The 21,538-nt window shown below is 37.1% G+C and overlaps 1 protein-coding gene across 4 annotated transcripts in view; it reads left to right on the top strand.

Moving 5' to 3' along the window:
• Nucleotides 1-21,538, top strand: part of DLGAP2 (DLG associated protein 2) — a 428,484-nt gene that overhangs the window by 342,090 nt on the left and 64,856 nt on the right. For all 4 annotated transcript variants that reach the window (XM_058419831.1, XM_040059350.2, XM_040059349.2 and 1 more), the window contains 2 exons: nt 2,102-3,171; nt 15,935-16,146. In XM_058419831.1, coding sequence (XP_058275814.1) covers nt 2,102-3,171; nt 15,935-16,146 — 1,282 coding nt within the window. The remainder of the gene's footprint in view (nt 1-2,101; nt 3,172-15,934; nt 16,147-21,538) is intronic.

Below are 21,538 nucleotides of genomic sequence, written 5' to 3'. Positions count from 1 at the left end.
CTATCTAACCTCTTGGGTTTATAAAAACTATGGTAGTAATCTCTGTTAGGTGCTTTGGGAACCCTTTTTGGGAAGTACAGACTAAGTAAATTCAGCACATGGTCCATTATTATTCTCCTGATAATGTTTGTTAATATCCTGGGTAAAGTACCGCTAATTACAGCACTATTTATGTGGCTGAATTCCAAAGCACTGTTATAATTCACTGCCATGTCTGTATATAATCAAAATTACGTCATTTCAGAGAAACAGTTATATTTCCTTCCTGTAACTACATTTATGCAAGGTATTATAACCTAAAAAGGACAACAGACTGAGCAATCAGCAGTAATAAGATTTTATTTTAATGTGATAACAGCCAAGAATTAAGTAAGAGAAACAGACAGGAAAACAAAATAGAAGCAGAAAAGGATACATACACAGACCCATTAGTTTGATGCCATGATAATGTATGAAAATCTCATTTGTATCCTTAAATCCATCTTTGACTTCAGTGTGGCATCATTATGCCTAGGCTGAAGGATACTTCACCATTTATTTGTTCAATGCTGCATTCTTTTTAAAATATTGTGTACACCTCTGTTGAAATTAGGGTGTAATATAATTATCAAAGCATCTCCCACAATAGGAAATATACAGCATTTAGGTTATGAGATAGCTGATGCTAAAGATTTGCAACCAATTGTCTTATATACTGAAGGTGTCATGACATAACATGCCTTAGTTTAATAAAACTAGAGATTTATGAGTATTGAACCATTTCATGACCATATCCAGGCATTGAATTTTCACCAGCAGTGGAAATGTGGTTTAGGAGAGTTTTCTCATATGGTTAGAAACCCCTCAAAGTGCTGTCAATTACTGTGTTATCTCTACAGCCTGGTTTCAAGTGTCCAGTAAATAGATATTCTCTGGCTTCCATTCTGGTTGAGACCTGCAACTTCCTTGTAACAACCACCTGTGCAAGATTATTCAGATTCTTAGAGCAAATTTGCAGAAAGGCTGTGCTAAGTGGGTTGTATAAACACTTACACATCTGTCTTATCCCATAAAGGATTATCTTGCATCTTATCTCTTTGTCTGCTATTGAAATGTTTCTTAAATAAACTGAAATTGAAGAGGGAAAGTGAATGGGAAAATGAAATTGAAGTATTTCTGGGGTTGTTTTTAATTTCTGTTTGTAACATTTGACAGCTGCAAGAAATTGCATGAGAGAAAAAAATCAAAGGCTTAAGTATCAAAATCTTTGCTTACAAGCTACTTTTTAATAGCAATCATGCTCGCATTATAGCCACAACTTGGAGCACATGATTCATAGCAACAAGTAATCAAGTATATAAAACCTAAATATATTTGGGGTTTTTTTTAGGCATAACTTAGAATCATTAAGTAAATATTTTGTAGTGTGGTCATAAAAAGGGGAAAACTGCCTAATAGAGAACACTCTATATGTATGGTAATAGCAATAATACTTCTGGACTAAGGATAACAGATGTTCAAATAGTATGAAATGCTTATTGATAAACTGTTTGGCAATATAAAAAATTAGCTTAATTTCAGAACTTTTATTTTTTTTTTTTTCTTGCTGTTTATTATTTATACTTATGAAGAGTGAACTTAGGATCATGAAGCCGAGATTCATTGAAGAAAATGAAGTTCAATTTATGGCACAAAAATGACTCCATGGAGGAAGGATATGTTTAATATGTTAACTGGGACGCCACGAAAATAGAAACTAGACCCATGTAACCTAGACGATTAGCCACAAAGCTTGACATATGAGCTTTAAATATTAAATAATAAACTGAATACTTGAATGTATCCATTAAATTTGAGTAAATTTACACAATGAATAGCCTTATAACATCTAGAATTGCTAGTAGACTATTTTACAAAGACAAAGGAAGCTGTATTCACTCCATAATTTACTCATAGTGAACAATTTTAATCGGTTTTAAAATGGTGGAAGAAATTTCATGAATGGTGAGACTTTCCACCAAGGTCATAGAGAAAAAATGTTTAGTTTTTCAATATACTTGGAATTTTCAAGTTAATCTTTTAATCAGACACATAACACAGGTTTTATGTGTTCTCATGACAGACCAGCAGTACTCATGGTCGCCTTCTCAGCACTTCAATGAAGAAAGATACTCTCCTGCTCCGAGGAATATGAAAGGATTATCTGGTAGTCGCAATCAACCACAGTTATGTTCAGCTCATACTTGTGGCTTAGCATCCCCTGAAGATTGTGAACATACCCACGACCATATCCACCATGGGCAGGAGCCAAGACCATCGTATCTTCTCAGCCCCACAGAGAGTTGCCCACTGGACCACCATCGTTGCTCCCCACGCAGCTCCATTCATTCTGAGTGCATGATGATGCCCATGGTAATGGGCGATCACATGTCAAGTAGCACTTTCCCCAGAATGCACTACAGCTCACATTACGACTCAAGAGACGACTGCGCCATGTCTCACGGTAACCCTAAGATAAACCGTATTCCTGCAAATCTTTTGGACCAATTTGAGAAACAACTTCCTCTTCACCGGGATGGGTTTCATACTTTACAGTACCAGAGGACCTCAACAGCTGCGGAACAACGCAGTGAGAGCCCGGGAAGGATACGCCATCTTGTTCATTCTGTCCAGAAACTTTTTACTAAATCTCATTCTCTGGAAGGATCATCCAAGGGCAATGTTAATGGAACAAAGGGAGACAGTCGAGGGGACGATCATCATCATGGACACCATTCCAAGCATAGCAAAAGGAGTAAAAGTAAGGAGCGAAAACCAGAAGGCAAGCATAAATCTGGAATGAGTAGCTGGTGGAGCTCTGATGATAATTTGGACAGTGATAGCACTTACCGAACCCCTAGTGTGGTAAATAGGCATCATGCAGATCATATATCCCATTGTTATCCTGAGGCACTCCAGGGGCATTTTGGGGATCTCTCATTGAAGACTTCCAAAAGTAACAATGATGTGAAGTGTTCGGCTTGTGAAGGGCTACCAATGACCCCTGACAGTAAATATATGAAAAGGAGTTCTTGGTCCACGCTTACAGTAAGTCAGGCTAAAGAAGCTTATCGCAAGTCATCACTGAACTTAGATAAGCCTCTGGTTCATCAGGAAATCAAACCTTCCTTGAGGCCGTGCCATTACCTTCAGGTAAGAGGAAGATTTTTCTTGAGATTTTTAATGAAAAGAGCATCACAGTATATGACATAATCATCCTAAAAAATATACAAAGGTACCTCTCAAAGAATTTCTGTATGGCTCTCCTAATGCAGATATCAGATATTCCATTAAAGTGAGAAATCTCTGGCTTTTGTCTTTGCTTATAGACCACAGATTAAAAACTATAAAACAGGTGTGATATAAATTAGCGTCAGGTCAGTAGATGTGTTTTCATCTTCGGAATTCTCACTGAACATTTTGATGAAATATATATATATCACACTAAAAAAGGAGCAGTTCTCTCAACAGTCTGAGAGCTAGAAAAAGTGTTTCAAATACATCTATGAATGACTGATTTTAAAAACAGGCTATGGGGAATCCTATTTTTGTGTTCTTTTATTGCTTTTCTCCATGTTTTTGCAGTAACAAAAGAATGGATTTACTGGTGTACTAAATTGCTTTGTAGTGGTAGTGATCACCCGCATATTTCTTTTTAATGATTGGATCACCCAGGATCATATTGTACTGAGCCTCTTTTGAAACCATACCATTAACAACATCTGTGTTAAAAGGCACAGGGGTACCACAGGGAGATATTTCAGGTCTGGGCCTTGGACTGGTTTAGATGGTGTTCTGCACATGTTTTCTCTTGCAGCAACAAAGCTCCCACTTTCTCCCACATTTAAATTTTAACACCTTCTACTTTGCCACCCCAAAGTCATGCTAATGTAACTATTTATGATGCTGCAAAATTATCTGGATCATAAAGCGACATGGGTTTAAAAAATACTTTCCAAAATACTATTTTTAGACATTTGCATAATTTGCTTGACTTACTTCCAGCACAGTCCCATCACAAGTGACCTAAGCACATTAGATTATATAGAGAACACTAGTGGGTGCAGAGCAGAAAGGAGAGAGTACCTCAGAGGATAACTTCTTCAGCTAGCTTAGTCACTGGAAAAAATGTAGTATACAAATATTCATTTAGTAGTTTATACTAAGTATGGCCTGCAAAGCCCACACTGTTCTGAATACATTCTATTTTTTTTTAAGGAATTCTTTCTCCAGAACTTCAGCAATTCTCACCTTAACATGAGGAAATCTCCAGATCTATGTATTTGGAGGGCTTCAGTTTCTCTGGGGCCTGCAGAAATGACTGTACTTCTGTGCAGGGCTCTCTCCTCTCAGAGCTATAGGTGTCCAATAGCAGTGAGTCACACTTGAAGAGGCAGATCTTTTCAAATGCGTATGCAGACATTCAGGATCAATCTTTCCTACTGAAGTAGGGAAGTTTCTGATTGCAGAGAAAGGAAAATAAATTGCAGCCCTCAGAGCATTACCATGCAAATTGATTCCAATTTAGACTGACAGCTGTGGTATTTTATCATATCCAAGTACATTCTCATGTATGTAAAATAGACTGCACTTCCCTGGAAGTTTTTGATCTAACTCAAGGAGCCAGAACTGGAAGTGCGTCATGTGCAGACTTCCACTGTGTGAAGTGTCTATGTTCTAAAACCATGCATACAGCTGTGACATTACAGTTTAGATAGAGAAGTTTAGATATTACTAGTTTTTTCCTTCCCATTACATACTTCTACCCTGACAATTCTGGTCCTCTATACCTCTTTTGAGTTTGGTGCTTTCCTTCTCAGTCACATTTCATTGTTTCTTCTTCCCTCTCCCCCACCCCTAAATCTCGTTTGTCTTTGCAGAAGCCATCAGTTTTTACTTTTCATCATCCTTCTCCTTATTCCTAATTTATATCAGCATCCTCAAATGCATGTGAAGGACTGAGCTCACAAACTAACTTGGCTATCGCTAAGCTTTAGATCAAGCCCAGTGACAAGCCTAGGGGTCAGAAAACCACTTCATTGCAGTAATTTTTTAATGCTTTTTGTGAATTAGAATTACTACAGAAAGGAATTTTCATTCAGTAATTAGGAAAGTTTATCCAGCTTAAAATCTAGGAGATGTGAATTCATATTTTTGCTGCACAGTGATTTTGTGATCTTTGTTTATAAGACCCTTTAAAAATGGGATAGTACCCATTCCCTATTCACATGGATCCTATAATGGAATTAAGTTAAGACTCAAGTGCTCAGTTACTACCACAAGGAATCCATACTTGCGTCCATAGCAATAATACAAGGAATTCTAAACCAAAAATATTCTCATTATAAAATATTAAAATAAAACATTTCATTATATCAGAATATGCCGTTCAGAGCATTGATATCCTTCTGACTGAGTGGCTGGCTTATTCACTAGCCCAAGGTCAGCAAAAAAATTGAGGGGACTCCAAGCTGTCAATGTCATAAGTAAATGCCTGATTTTGAAACCTCTACTTTGAGGGATGTTGAGCTGTCACAATGTAGTCATTAAGACCAGAAGTATGTCCCATTATTAGCTCTGCCAGGAACTTTCTCTCTGACCCAGGAAATGCAATTTGTTAATCTGTTAAATTGTTGCACACTTCAACTACTCTGTCTGCAAAACTGAGGAGGGGTATTTAACTTTTCTTATGGCAGTGTAAGCAGCATCACTGAATAATGATTGGATAAAAATAATCATTAGGTTCAGAAACTGAGAAAGGTAGAGAAACATGTCAGAATCCCTACCCAGGAGCGTTTACTGCCTTGCTCAAAAGTAGATGGCAATGAGAATTTAAGGGATCATGAAGTTGATGTGCAGCAGCAGATTCCCCTGAGGTGCAAAAGCGAACAAATTAGCATAAAACCCCAAGGCCTTTCACAGGGTCTGTTTTTAAAGTGATATTAAATACATTTGTCCTGACTGATGTCAGCTATATATTTTTAATTCTTTTAAAAATAAAGCTGTAAAATTATAGTCGTTCAATGAATACACAAATACATAAGCATGCCTCAGAATAACAATAATTAATTTCTATGTTTATATATTAATATTATCCATTTATTTATATATATACACGACTTTTGTTCTACTACCTAGTTATATGAGGTTTCTCTGTAACCAACTCACTTTTCTATCTGTTGGTTTTCTTCCTATTATTTTTTTTCAGTATCTGCATGAAACTTTTCTAGTTCTGTTTTCCACTGAGAGTTTTGATATGCAGAATCTCAAACTGAAAGGCCATGGCAGTCCTAGGCTTGTGCTTGAGACTTTGTTTTCTGTGTTATGTTTCTGGGCTTCCACTTTGTCTTCCACCATAACTATTGAGCTTCTTTTCCTTCAAACTGAAATGCTGAAGAGTGAATATAGGAATTTTCTTTCTAAGAAGGAAACTGTTAGCAAATTAACATGTGCCTGGAAACAGGAGATGAGACAAGGGATTTTGAAGTTGTCTGCTTATTATATGCTTCAGTCATGTCCTAGAGTTGAAAGCAAATATTTCTTTAACCTGGTAAATCTCCACGCTTAATCTCTGGCTCCTCTTTTAGCGTTCCACATTCCCTTCTCCACACAGTCCTTGCAGCTAAGGCAGGTCCTTGGACTGTGAGTGTGGTGCTGCTGTAAGTCAGTGGTGATTCAGTCAACATGCCTTTTTCAAGCATGGGTGGTCATCTAGTCCTAAAGTGGATGGTTTAAGAGAACTACATTTGTTGAAATAAATCTGTATAAAATAGTGATTATTATTTTCATTTAAAACTCAGATCAGATTTGCATCACTCCTACAGTGAAGGTGATGGGAACACACAGGGAAAAGGGAGAGGGGAAAAGGGAGAGGGGAAGAGTGAGAAGCTCATTTGGGAGGACTGTCAATCAGTGGATCAACTACCAGCTCAAGAGCAGAGGGCAACTATTTGTAACTGTACACTAACAGCATTTATCAGACCATATATTGTGAATGACTAGCTGCAGTTATTATGTAGGGGCCTTTAATTTCTATTTTGAATGCTGACAAATTGAGCATTTCAGTGCATTTCTGGGCACCGAACACTCAGCAGGCAAAATGGCCCAAGTAGAACACACATGCACACTTTTGTATAGCTTTAGCCATAGTGGCTGCTACTGTTTTCCAACTCATTTTAATTTTAATATATAATATGTTAAGAAAAAGATAAATGAGCTGTGAGATCTCCTCTGTCTTCATCAGCTGTTTTGGCTAATTAGGTTTCACATGTGTACAGTGTAATGACTTTGATTAATTCCACTCTGACATGAGTACTAGCAAGGAGCAAAGATTTTTAACAGAAAAATAAAAAGTATATGAAATAGATAACTGTGCTGAAAGGATGTGCACAAAAGAGTCACTTACAGTTTCCAGAACTGAAATAACTTTGAATGCTAAAGAAAAATAATTCCTACAATAGAGCCAAAAGATAGGCAAGGGCATCACGCTCACCATGACTGTAGCTCTGGAGCACAGCATGATGTGTCACTGATTAATATTCCTTCCTCACCCATTCAACAGCCTCCAAAGCAGCAAGCAATTGGTGTAAACATACCACAAGGTACAGTGAATGAGTCAGCACTAAAAAAGGAAATAGCATGTTGTTCTAAAAATGGCTTCAACCCACTCCTGTCTTCCTAGTGCATTTAAGAACGAGCGTCATCGGCTGCAGCAGAGGCACTGCTAAGCATATGAATAATAATGTCAGCTTGTGTACTCTACAGAATGAAAGAAAAGCACAGAGCTGGTCTCTTTAAAAAAGAAAAAGAAAAAAGCAGCATTTCAACAGGGCTCTTTGCTGGTTTAAGTTAAGGCTACACAGAGAAAATCTTTGAGGACAAGCTAATGGATAAATAGGCCTTAAGCCCACAGTTATATTTTCCCAGGAACTCTGCTGGTGACAGTATAGATTCCCACAAATGAAACTGCTGCCCTTGTGAGGCACACAGCTGCTTTGAACTCTCCCTCTGGTTTGCAAGGATAGATGGATTTGAACTCAATGCACTCTTCTCAGCACTTCATCTTTGTGGAACTAGATTGTATCTGTTTCCTAGCTCTGGCGAGTTCCACAGTGGGCACTCACTGGTAGAGGATTGGATGTGGTTTCTGTAGTTCGTGCATGGGTTTTACGTCAAGCAGAGTTTTGATACTCACATCCAAAACACTACCACCCACGCTGCCTTCACAATGATTTATGACCAGCCACTAACTCAAGAATTAACTGGGTTGTTTCCACAGCAGGAAAAGCTAGTATAGACAGTAGGGTAGCAGGGCAGTCTGCGTCCCAAATCAGCATGGATAAATGCTCTACCATTTGGCTTTCTACAGCCCATTACAGTCCCACAAGGATGTCTCAGCCACCCCTATGCCCTCCCAGTCAGCAGCAGAGATGTGCAAGACAAACAGGTAGTGTTGACTTGACAAGACAATAAGGGAAATGAAGGGACAGTTTTTGCCCTACGGCCCATTCACAGTGTTAATGCCAGCCTGCAACCTCTTGTGGAGCATTAAATATAATGGAGTAATAAAGCTTACAGAATTTACAGAATGTAATGTTCTGTATTTACAGAATGATGATGGGTTTGTGTATCACAAATCCCAGGCTACTTAAATACACCTCCCAAGGGGGAAAAAAAAAATACATTCAATCAATGATATTGCAAAGCAAAGCTCTGACCAAAGAGCTGTCTCAAATCACTGATATCTTGAATTACTGTGTTAATCAGTGATACAGTGCACTGCTTCCATGCCCATGTATTAGGATCCTCATACTGGATAAAATAAATTACTGAATTTTTTTTCCAAACAAGAGTTGATAGATTTCAGAGTTAGTATTTCTTAAAGTTGTCAGAACATGTCCCTGTTACTGTGGAAATGTCAAAGCTATGAGAAGAAAAGAGAGGCCATGATCCCACTGCCCTTTAATCAGGGGAGTTGTCCTTCTTTATGATGTTAGAAGTGTGTTGCCAAATTGTTTTTCGATGTTCACTTCACTGAAGCTGAAGGCTGACCTTTGCAGTTGTTACTCAAAGGTGTCACTGGTTCTGAAGAAGTTTTCATACAGGAGTAACTTACTATTATATGCAGCCAGGCCATCTAGTGAGGGAAACCTCCCCCACTGAAGTTAATGGCAATATAATTTTAAAGTGCCCTGAGCCGACCACAAAGCAGTGTCCTTGATCACATACCAAAGAAAATATGAAGCCAACTGAAACACAGGTTTCTTAATTGAAACTCTGCTGGTTTTGTGTCTTAGATTCAGAGACTATAAACAAGGTTCTCACATAAGCACAGGCCAAGCTCTCCCTTCAGTCCAAGTTCACCTTACACCAAAGCTCTGGCACAAGATCTCAGTGAGCTTAGCTGGCTGAAATCACCCACAGTGTGGATGAGCCCATGACTGCTGTCTGACTGCACCTTGCTCCACCATGTCAACACAGCACAGAGTCCTGAGGGTCCCAGAGAGACCCAACAACACAGCAGAGGCTTTGCAGGCGGCTGAAATGCAAGGATCTGTGCCATTAATATGAGCACAGATGGTAATGGGGCAGGAATTTGGCCTACTTTCATTCAAATAGATTAAACAATGCCACAAACTCCTCACAACGCCAATTACAGTATTTAGCTGTCCTCAAATTATAATTCACATTGTTGCTGAAGAAACAGTTGGGAAACATAGTGCTGGTTCTTTCCTTGTTGTTGTTGTTGTTGTTTTGGTTTTGTTGTTTTTTTGGTTGTTTGTGTTTTTTTTGTTTTGTTTTGTTTTGTATTTTTGTTTGTTTGTTTGGGGTTTTTTGTTTTGAATTCATTACTTGTGAAATATGAGTTATAAAACATCATTTAAGTGAAAAGAGCACAGTTCTTTAGGAAACACAATCAATTTTAGTACACTGGACAGAAATCTTTCCTTCAAGAATTGCTTAGTGCAGTTTGCTTGGAACTCCACATGAGAATAAAATCAGGCAATAAATAATGCTGACAATGATTCTCCTGTTTGAATACCTCCCACCTGGAATAGTATTCTTGTGTTCTGTGACCTGCATGGGTGTCCAGATTGCTACCAAATCCCAAATTCCTGAAGTCATGTTGTTTTCAACCCAATATCAAACATATATTGTTTGGGATCTACATTATTTCCTTCCTCTTTCTGTGAAGCTATGGCTGTTAAGAGCAAAGCCTGGAGAGAATGGCTGGAAAGGTAAAGATGACTCTTGTTTTCTCAAATTAGCTCCTGCCTTGATGGACAGTGTCAACACACCTTAAGGAATGCTTCAAGAACTTTCTGTGCTTCTGAGCTGTCAAGAAGTTCAAGGAGTAGAGGGTGGCATGTGAAAATTAAAGCTAATTATGAAGAATGACATTGTTAGTGGTGAGGAGTCGTCCCTGGCATGTTTTGTAGAGATTTTTCAATTACTTCATTGCATAATTCATGTTCTTTGCATAATGAATCAGCACGTTAAAGAAAAAAAAAAAAAAAGCCACACAGAAGAAACTAGTAAAAAATGTGCACTTAGAATTGTGGTGAGTTGTAGACATAAGATTAGCTACTGAGGAAACAAACTCCTCTTTTCAGATACTGCACTCTTCCCCCTTGCAAAACTCCTCAGCGACAGGGTTTAGAGTGCACAGCCAGTAAACAGGGGCATGTCTTAGTGTCAGTAACTTCAGAAAAATATTCTTGTTATTGCTTGGTTTTCCTTCTTGGGTGAAACTTTTGAAAACACAGGAGGGCCAGCTCCAATCTCCCACTGTAGTATCAAGGAAACTTTCTACCATTGCAAAAAATCATCTATCTGCTCTCCAAGATTGTCATTTGCTTTTATCTACTTGCAGCTGTGCACAAAGGCTGTTTTTCTGAGGCTCTTGAAGACGTGACCTAGGAGAAAACCTCTTACCTGCATTTTAGATTGTGTCGACTTCTTGACCAGGCTGAGCAAACAAAAAAATTACAAAACATTATGTGTCTCCAACAGTGTTTCATACCTTATCCTTCTTCATATCATGTATAGTCTAATTCCATGTGCAGACAGCTTCTGCTTCTAGTAAAATATGAAATTTGTATTACTAAAATAAGATTTAGGTAAAAATCAATATATTTCAGTTAATTTTATATGTGCATGCTAATTAAATTTCACAGAACTCCTGTGAGGTAGATAATCCTTATTTTAACCTTTGGGAAGAGAAATATGAAGAAGTGATAATCATCTCCCTCAGCTGAAGCCCTTTATTTAGAACAGTTTTAGATAGTAAAGTAATGAGCAGATTTGAGCAGATCAGCAGTTTAGTCTCAGAACATCTTTAAAATTCTGTGAACAAATGCCATAGAGGTGGATGAAACAACAGGAGCAGGTCTGCTTTGAAATGCCAATGGCTCTTGCCATTTTGACTGTTTTAACTAAACCCTAAACTGAAATAAACTAAAAAAGCATCTAATTACAGTGGTCAAAGTCCAGAAGAATGAATATTTCATTGTTTCTTCCAGTTTTGTCATCGATATTGCTTAGATACAAGATAAGATATTCACTCCTAGAATTAGTTTTAGGGGGCCAAGGTTACCTATTTCTCATGAGGTATAAGGAAAAGCTTTTTCCCCCTGAGTGTAGTCACACATTGGAACTGGCTGTCTAGAAAGGTTGTGAAGTCTTCATCTTTGGAAATATTCAAAACTCAGCTGGACACAGTCAAATTATCACTGAATATCCTGGGCTGGAAGGGACCCACAAGGATCATCTAGTCCATCTCCTGGCCCTGCACAGGACCATCCTCAAGAGTCATGCCATGTGCCTGAGAGCATTGTTCAAACACTCCTTGAGCTCAGTCAGGCTTGGTGCTGTGACCACTTCCCTGGGGAGCCTGTTCAGTGCCTGACCACCCTCTGGGTGAAAAACCTTTTTTCTTCAGAAGATGATTTTAGGATCTGACAGGGAAATAACAGGTCTTTCTGCTGCTTGTAATAGATAGATAGACATATAGACAGACAGACAGACAGACAGACAGACAGATAGCTAGATAGATAGATAGATAGATAGATAGATATTACTTGTAATAGATACAGTAAGTCCAAGAAAGAAGAACTATTTGAGATTTTTTTTTTGCACTTTCCAGTTTGATTGCTAACTAGATGGACCTTTTGTATGCTACTTTGAAGGAACTAACTCTCCTAAATACCTTTATGGGGAATTTAGGGTCCTTCCTAAAGTTCTGGAATTCACTCTCAGTTCAGCTTCATAACATGTAGCAAGTGTTAGGTACCAAATTCTTTATTAAAATTGACTCTAGGTAATTAATATCAAATTGGACCAGGAGAAGGACAATTGAAATATGTCAAATTTTCTGAACCTGGTACTCCTTACAGCAACAGCAAATGATAGTTATGAAGGAGACTCATCATTCTCTGTCATAGTTGTAACCAGATCAGCAGCCAGACCTTGTCAGCCAGTTGTTCTTGCAAAAGGGAATTCATATGGTAATATGCAGTCTAACTCCTCTGTGGATAGAAACTACATATTCCAGGATTCATGTTAACATCCAGAACAGAAGGAAGGCCTTTTTAGACATTATAAATATCAGCACTCTTCACTGTATGTAAGTAGATAATTAGGGTAATTATTCCGAATTAGCAGTTGAAAGCCCCGCAGATGGGAATTTCAGGGGCTAGTAACTATTGTAAGTTAGAATTTCTGCAAGTTGCAAAGCCCTTTCTGTATTTTGGAAGATGTATATTTAATGACCCTCACACATGATGTTAAATATTTTTGTTAATATCTCAAAATAAAAATCTTTCCTGCACTCATGTAATACTTTTGCTTTTCTTAAAAGCTGTGTTGGGGTCTGAGATAGCCTGGATTTGGAAAGATTTTCCCAAGTATTTAACCTATCGACACAAGTAAATTAAGAACTAGGCAGAACTGGGACTCAAATTTTGCTTCTATTCTCAGTCCATGAGGTAAAACAATGTCAAGGGCCCTCTTTTTCTGTTGTTTGTTTGTTTGTTTGTTTTTGTGGGTTTTTTTTTTTTGTTTTGTTTTTTTTTAAATTTGAAGATGGCAAAAACACTCCAGCTGTTCTCCAAAGCTCTGGATGAAACCTTCTGTGAGAACACATGGTCAAACTTCCTTGCCAGATTGCAGAAGCATTTTCACTGGGTTCATTGTATTGTGCTCCTTTGAATGGCTTAAGGGGAAAAAAATTGCAACAAAACCCAGATATTTTAATTGTGAATAATGTTGTAACAACCATAAATGCTTCTGTGATAGCCAATTAGTTGGTCTGATTAGAAAGGGATTCTTGTTACTTTGTGTACCATGAGCACATCACATGCACAAATGGAGCAGGACTTCATTGGTTTTTAGCTTTGGTCTTTGCTGTTATGTGAATTCATATAACTTATGAATAGAGACAGCAAAAGAAATGCAATCAACAGAAACAGTAAAGCACATAACTGTAAGATTTGTCCTTGTCACAGTGAAGAAGTTTAATTTTTTAGACACTTTAATGGACAAAATCAGTCATTCTTATCTTTTAAATTAAGATTGCAACTTCAATTAACAAACAGGCGTGTGTTGTACTCATTTAAATCCAGTCCTTATCTAGTTATTTGAACATGAAATTTCAGACAAAATAAATTTGAGAAAGTAATAATTTTCTGGGTTTGAGTAAGTAAAAGGTTGATCAATGTATTTTTAAACTTTCTATTTAACTATCTTTGAACTAAAATGAAAGCAAGAAGTTTCAAGCCAAAATAATTATTCTATGAAAAAGTTATGAAGTTTTGGGGTTTTTTTAGAAAATAATATTAAGACATAATAATTGAGCTTTAGCACTGAAAATTGAACAGTATATCTTCTAGTGGGCCTATGTAGATGCTAGTAACTTATTTTTCAGCATTTGGATTTTGTCTTTAGCCATGATGACATACATTTAATGAAGAATATTTAAAAATAAGAGTATGTTTGTATGATATCAAGTAATAAAATAACTCTCTAATTTAGATTTTTACAGCTGTTAGTGTTGTCACCTGTTGATTAAAAAATGCTGAATTAAATATATAGATATTTAGTATTTTAAGCCACTGGATATGACTACTATGACTACATGTAAATGATCTTTTAAGTCTCATAGAATCATAAAAAAACATTCCTGCAACATTAATTTTACACATATTTGGTCTGAGAAAAGAAATGAGAATGATGTATTACACTTACAGGCTTCAAGTTTGGGAAGATTTTCGATGCTCCTTTTCAATCACCATCCAAAGCTGAACAATGTGAAAAGTTTGTTTCTTTGCATGATCTAACTCGTATTTCACATAGATTCATGCTCTGTCCCATTACTTTGTATAAAAACATGACTCTTTATTCTCTGATAGTTATCTCTAACATTTTTCCGATATGCATAATCTATTTCATCTCTTCTTATCTGATTTCATCTTCTGCTTTTTTTTTTTTTTTTTTTTTTTACTGTCTTAAGCTTGGGCTTTTGAATTTAATATCTCTATTTTTACTTGTTCATCCCCTTGTAAAACTTCATTTCTCCCTTAACCCCTTTGTAGGACTCAAAGCCCCAGGTCTGTTTACCTGGTGTGCGTGGCTGATTTGTTGGTCTTGAAAGGGCCACAATGATGGCAAGCAGATCATGTTAGTTATTTAGTTATAAACCCAGTCTCCAAGACTGCTGATACCAGTGGCGGCATTTGCTTCAGATCCACAGTGAACTCTGTCTATAGCTTTCAAATAAGTTTGTCTTGAAAATCTTTGTTAGACATACTGCTTTGCAGAAACTATTAAATACATGTTTAATTGCGATTTTAGACTTATACTTTATTGGTAAATAAAGGCATTAAACTGCTCAATATAGATGGAATTATAATGCTGATAAAGGATTTGATGCTGCCAAGGGCATCAGCCTTGGTTCACGGATGAACTCTGTCACATCCTACTTTTTAACCATGAGTCTCCTCATAATGCATTTTGGATGGTTGCCTATATCCTTTAAACTAAGTAAATGTATATTTCTGGATTAGAGCCAGAGGACTGAGCACCTTGGAAGATAAGGTTTAAAAAAAAAAACAAAAACAAAAACAAAACCCAATACTGATTTCACTTTGGATTGAAGAATCCACTCCTGCTCAATTCTTTGGTAATTTGTGATGAAGAGAGATTTCCATCCATGAGCTGTGGATCAGCTGACTACCAATCTTACTGTTTGGAAATTCACTTGAACTGCATAAAAGCAACTGCAATCCTGCAGCCACATGGATCATTTAACTAGGTGCATTTCTGATATATAACAGTCTCTACCAACTATTTTACAGTTTCTAAATAGAAAAAAAAAAGACAAATTACCACTTTTTCTTTTTTTTTTTTTTTCCCCACAGAAGTTTGCCCTAAATCATTATTCTATCCTTTTATGCCAAGATCATGGCTTAGTTTATCTTAAATATGTCATTCACCTCCTTGAAAGCCCCTTATAAAATCTGTTGGTAATAAACCCTGAAGCGCTCAGCTTTCGATGAGTTTTAGGTCTGAGATACCTGAATTAACTTACTGTTATCAGATGAAAATTTATGTGCAAACTTTAAGCTGCTTCCTGCAGTTTAGAGTGCATCTACAAACAGATATTGCAGCTCAGCTCACAGTCCATTACTTCATTCTTCCTTGGGTTCTAACATTTATAAACTGAAAATTTCCAACTCTGAAACTGAAGTTAAATGGCAAAATCATTTAAGGTTCTTAGAAATAGCTTTATAAGCAATCTGTTTCTGAAGAATAAAAAATCATTACTTATCTTTGTAAAATGAAAAATGTAAGGAAGTATTTAAACATATGAAAAGAATAAAACACATTCTGTGTGTGTATGTTTTATGATATCTGTTAGGTACCTCAGGATGAATGGGGAGGATACCCAGCTGGTGGGAAAGATGAAGAGATCCCGTGCAGAAGAATGAGAAGTGGGAGCTATATTAAGGCCATGGGAGATGAAGAAAGTGGAGATTCTGATACTAGCCCCAAGACATCGCCAAAATTAACAGTTCGACCAGAGTCATTATTAAAATCCATTGGGCAAAGACCACTTGGAGATCATCAAAAGTAAGCTTCCCTACATCTTTCTGAAGTTGTCATGACTTGGATAAATTTCTTTGTGTCAGCTTCCATAGGAAAAAAATAACTGTAGTTCAAAAGGTAATTTTTGGCTTCATTTTAAATTAGCTACCATTTCTTGTGGTTACTGGATGAAAACCTGCCATCTGCTTCCATCCATGAAATAAACCTACTTCTGAATGAGCTTGTTATGTTTACTGAAGGAATATATATATATATTATGCCAAAAGTTCAAAGTTCTGATTTTTTTTCTCTAGAAGTATTGGTTTATAAATTTTTTTGTTGTTATTTCATTGCTTTCTCTGAAATATAAAATATATTCTATTCTATACCAGATATAATATTAAATGTATAATTGTACCATGTATTGGGCATTTTGCACCTTTTTTATCAGTGTAATGCTTTATACATCAGCTATACTGTGTCATACTCATTTAAACACATTATGAAGGATTTTTTTCGTCTGGATTATTTTTCATTCATACTATCATTCATATTACCTACAATATGGCCTATTAAATAACTAAAGCAAATCTTAAAACTACAGGGAAATATGTAGCTATATTTGTTTTCCAATGATCTTTATTTTCCTCTCCTTTTTTTCTTTTCAATATATTATTTTATAAGTAAACTGTAAATATTCTTGTCAGGGGAGTTTGAAAGTGGTAGCCTGATTTAAAACCTGCAGATTCTATTAAGGTGACTCATGGCTTAGGGAATTTATCTTTTTGCCTGGGATATAGACTTAAGAAATTAGGAGTGAAACCTTTGACCAAGTGTTTATTGTTCTGTAGGTAATACCATATGGTTTACCATAGTGACTCGCCTTTCCATAAAATAAAATAAAACTAAAACCCTAGGCAAAAATCCTTTTGGCTTAATTAAATCGAATTATTTGCCTTGCAATCTGCAAGGAAGCTACCAACTTTCACTATTATTGAAAAGTTTCCAGCTTCATTGCTTCATATTGAACTGCCCCAGCCATTGCCTGGCTGGGTTCTGGGCACTGTTGTAGGCCAGGGATCATTCCCAGAGACAGTTTGGTTGCAGTCATCCCAGTTTTGAAGGGTATGTCTTATCTTACTTGTGCCACAAACTGAAATGTTTTCTTAGTTACTATTCTAACTTTCAAGCACTTAGACCAAATAAAAAATATATTCTATGCTGTTCTTTGTTTCCAGCAATGGTTGGGACTCCCACAAGGGAATGTGGGTAGCAGCACAAATTTTCCAGTGAGTGACAGACAGATATTGGTGCCTGTTCTAGACCACTACAGCTTATAAACAGATTCAGACAGCAATTAAACATACCTAAAGTGACACATTCAAATAAGGAATATATTTCAAGAAAGCAAGTATTCCTGATTTGTTAAATCCTGAAGACAGGTGGTTATTAGTAGGCCAATGCCATATGTTGAGTCTTCTGTCGGTTTTCCATGTATTGCAAATGCACCACAAAATTTAATTGATTAAAGCAAGGGTGCACTGCTGATGCATGTACTGGGTTTGACAGCTGTGCTGGTTCATGGCCCCAGAGGATTTTGTGGCATAGTTACCACTAACCAGTCAGAAAAGGAGGAAGCTTTTTGTAATACTGTAAAATATTATTAGGGGTTTTGGTGAAAATTTGTCACTAGCATAAGAATGATTGAGCAGCCAGGCAACTCCAGCTGACAGATATCTTTTAAGTCCTCAGTTTTTCCTTAAACTGAAGGGTAACACCCTGAATCTGCCAGCCTAACATTCACCGGTTTTTCCAGTGAACTTCAAGCAGAAATGTGACAACTATTCTGGTTCTTGTCAGCCATTCTTGCAAAAATCTACAGGTTTCAGCCATCCTAAAGCTGACAGAAAAATTCTTGTTGCACAGAGGTACAAAGTGCTGATCCTAAACTTGGGTTTTCACCACAAGCCATCTCCTCCTAGTATATCTGTCTCCCTGACACTGAGGTTGCCTTTTCTATCTGCTGGATGTCCATGAAGGATATAGCAATGGATAATGGTTATGGAGCCTTCCTTCCTCCCTCCTCCAGCACGGCTCAGTAATCCCCACTGCACGCCGAGCACCGTTTGTACCACTGATCATGCTGCTGACCCAGAAGTCAGGGCTTTGAACAGCATTCCTGCATGTATTGCAGGGCTGAATAGCATTTCTGGCATGTGTTATGAGAAATTACATAATTCAAGATGTCAGCTGCATTAGCTGGCTTTTTAGCTTGTTTACCCAGATGGAGGGAGCTAGCGCACAGAAATAAAGTGGGGCTTTCATTCTCTTAGTCCACTGCTGGGGTGACAGGGTAGCTCAGAACTGGGGACTGCCAGAGCACCAGTAGACTTGTAATAAAACATGACTTTTGATAGTATTGGCAGTATAAAAGCATTTATTGGCTGCAAAACAAAAGTAGATGGATTTAATAAGAAAAAGCCTAGTTTTCCATCACTATCCTGACTGCAATAAAATGAAAATTAGAACAGCTTTCACTTAACCTTCAACAGACATTTGACATGTGTGTGTGTTTCTCCTCTGAGTATTATTAGGCATCTTTGCAAGGACTTTTTTCTCATTTAAATTCTGTTTATGCTTCAACAAAAGTAAGCCCCATTTTACTGGTTTGTGCTGCTCAAAGATTCAGCAAATTGAACATTAAAAGCTTCTAAACAATAAAAATGCTTACTTGCATCTGAATAAATAAATACAGATAGATAAATGTAAATTATATAATAGAAGCATTAAAATTCTGAAAATAATGTCTTTTAAAATGATTTTGAAATGGAGTATATTTTACTCCAAGATGGGGGAAAAAAAGGAAGTGCATTGTCTGCCACTGCTGGTTTATAAAGCTGACAGAAGCAGTCATACACCCAACCACAGCCATCTGATCACCACCTCTGTCAGAGACGTAGCACAGCCAGCATCATTCCCAGCCCACCTCCAGCCAAGGCCACCTATCTCACCACTGGATAGTGCCGAGACATAGTTCAGGGACCAGCTCTGTTGGATGCAGCCACTCTCACTGTAGGATAAGAAAGCTTGGCCAAAGGGGCAGGAAATGGACCTGGCTTATTCCTGAGTATAGCTATAGCATAAAGGGGCTCAGTTTTTTCTGGACTTTTCAAAAATTAAATGTGTCTAAATATTTAGATTGCTCACTGAATATAAATTAATTTCAATTACTTATGTTTCAAAAAACAAAATAGTATGTTGCACTACTTAATCCAATAACATCAAGTTGAAGGTCAGTGTAATTTACTAGTATTATTAGGAAATTGCATTTGAGCAAATTATAATGCAATCAGACTTGCTGTGGTGGAGACAGGACACATACCTGAATCTGCTTCCTTTCAACTTTTTGTTTTCTTGGAATGTTGCCAGAAATCCTATTTAATGTGGAAATTATATTGACTCCCAGTAGTCCTAGGGGAAAAAAAAAAAAAAAAAAAAAAAAAGTTAAATTTAATATATTTTTTAAATTATTTTTCACTATTGATTATACAAAATTGTTCAGATGACAGTTTTCATATACTAGAAGTGAAATACAAGCCCTTCTATTCAGTCCATTGTTTTCTGCTGTGCTGTGATGCAACTGAAGATGAAGTTAAACTGCGTTGGAAGGCAGTAGTTTGTAGAAGGTATGTCATATACTGCTAGGTATTTTCATTTACATTTAACACCAAAACAACTGAACAGTTTATGGAATGGATAGCTGAAACAAAAGGAGTGTTTGTCCCTGTCCTAAATAAGTTTTGTGCAGTCCTGGAAGAGAGATTGACCCACATGACAAAACCAAACAAAGCTGAGATGGAAGCATCAGAGACACTGGGATCCAGAAAGCAAAGCTGAAAATAAAACAAGAATTTTGCACGCTGGAATAGGAGAGCAATTCTGAAAAACTGAAGATAATATGGTTATTTGATGCTTTTCATTTTCAGGAAAAAGTACTTAATATACTGATTATGTAAATGAACAGAATAACACTGTAGAAATAGCACATTCCATTTTCAGTATCTCCTCTTTGAAGTGTTGTGAAAGACACTGAAAACCATCTCACCATTTAGTCAAAAGTGATAACAATAGCATTTACCCCAAAGTAAATACACTCTATTTGAAGATCATACTGGTATCACTCATTCAAATGAAGAGTCATGCTGTGCTGAAGTTTTCCATTATGCTCTGAAGTGACTCACAGGAAACTATGAAGATGAAATAGCTTAAGCTACAGTAAAATAAATTCAGTGGCAACAATGTGTGCTTTTGTTTTGTAAACCTCTAATGGCAGACTTTTCTGTTTCTTGTAGTCCAGACACCTTAAGCTGACGGGTGAGCAGACAGAAATACTTGTGAGCACAGAGGTAGTACAAAAATGTCATATTTCAATGAGGAAGGGAACCTGCCATAGTACAAATTATTTGGCGAACTACCGCAGTACAACTCCAGTGATACTTCAAGTTGTCTTGAAAACCCAAGATTAAATTCTTCACGTAATCCTCTGCCAGATTTTGGCCACTCTATGGAATGAGTATCTTAAATAAACACTCACAGAGAGACAGCATCTGTGCCTCCCTCAGATGTTTAACATCTTTGTTTCGTAGGTTGTTTACACCCATAGCACACCTGAAAAGCATCATGCATGTCCATATTTCAGCCACTCTTACTCAGTCTGGTATCTTAACACAAAACACTTTATTCAGTACTGTGAGCTAATATGTCTAAAACCTGAAATGTTTGACATGTTTTCTTGGCTTATAGTAAACCAGAGCAAAAGAATGACCTTTCACTGCTCTGCCTCTTTTAAGAGTGAGAAATTGCATCTGTCCATGGCCACATTAACTTAATACTTCTCTGGACTGTTACCCAAGGCATATCCACATGTTCTGTTCTGCAGATTTTATTATGGAACAGAAACATTGCCAAAGCACGCAGCAAGGGGATTAAACCTCAACCAGATCCAACAGCACTTAGCTGCCGGACCTCCTGGCTCAGGAGGAATCATGGAACAGCACAGGCTCCTCTAAGACATATGGGAAATCTCCATTAAAAATAAATAAATAAATGAATGAATAGATAAATAAATAAATAAATAAATAAAATAAAATATCTTTCCATTCACAACCATTTGTGCTAACCATAACATGCTTACAACAGGAGAAAGTGAAAGCCAAAAGAGAAGTTTGGAAGCAGTGCATAAGACCAGCCCTGTGGATTTTAATCCAGCTTTGCCAAGACAGGGCAGACTCCATTTTTCTTTACTGGTAAACAAACTTGTGGGTATTTCTCCTAAGACACACCCCTTGGCAAGTGTACACAGAAAAGGCTGTGGGTAAGTGGGGGAGTGGGTGTGCTGGAAAACTATCACAGACTGAGAGTTAAAGCACACCTTCCT

This window comes from Hirundo rustica, chromosome 3, assembly GCF_015227805.2.
Source record: "Hirundo rustica isolate bHirRus1 chromosome 3, bHirRus1.pri.v3, whole genome shotgun sequence".
Lineage (NCBI taxonomy): Eukaryota > Metazoa > Chordata > Aves > Passeriformes > Hirundinidae > Hirundo > Hirundo rustica.
The sequence above is the reverse complement of the archived record's forward strand: the minus strand, read 5'-3'. Positions and strand labels throughout refer to the sequence as shown.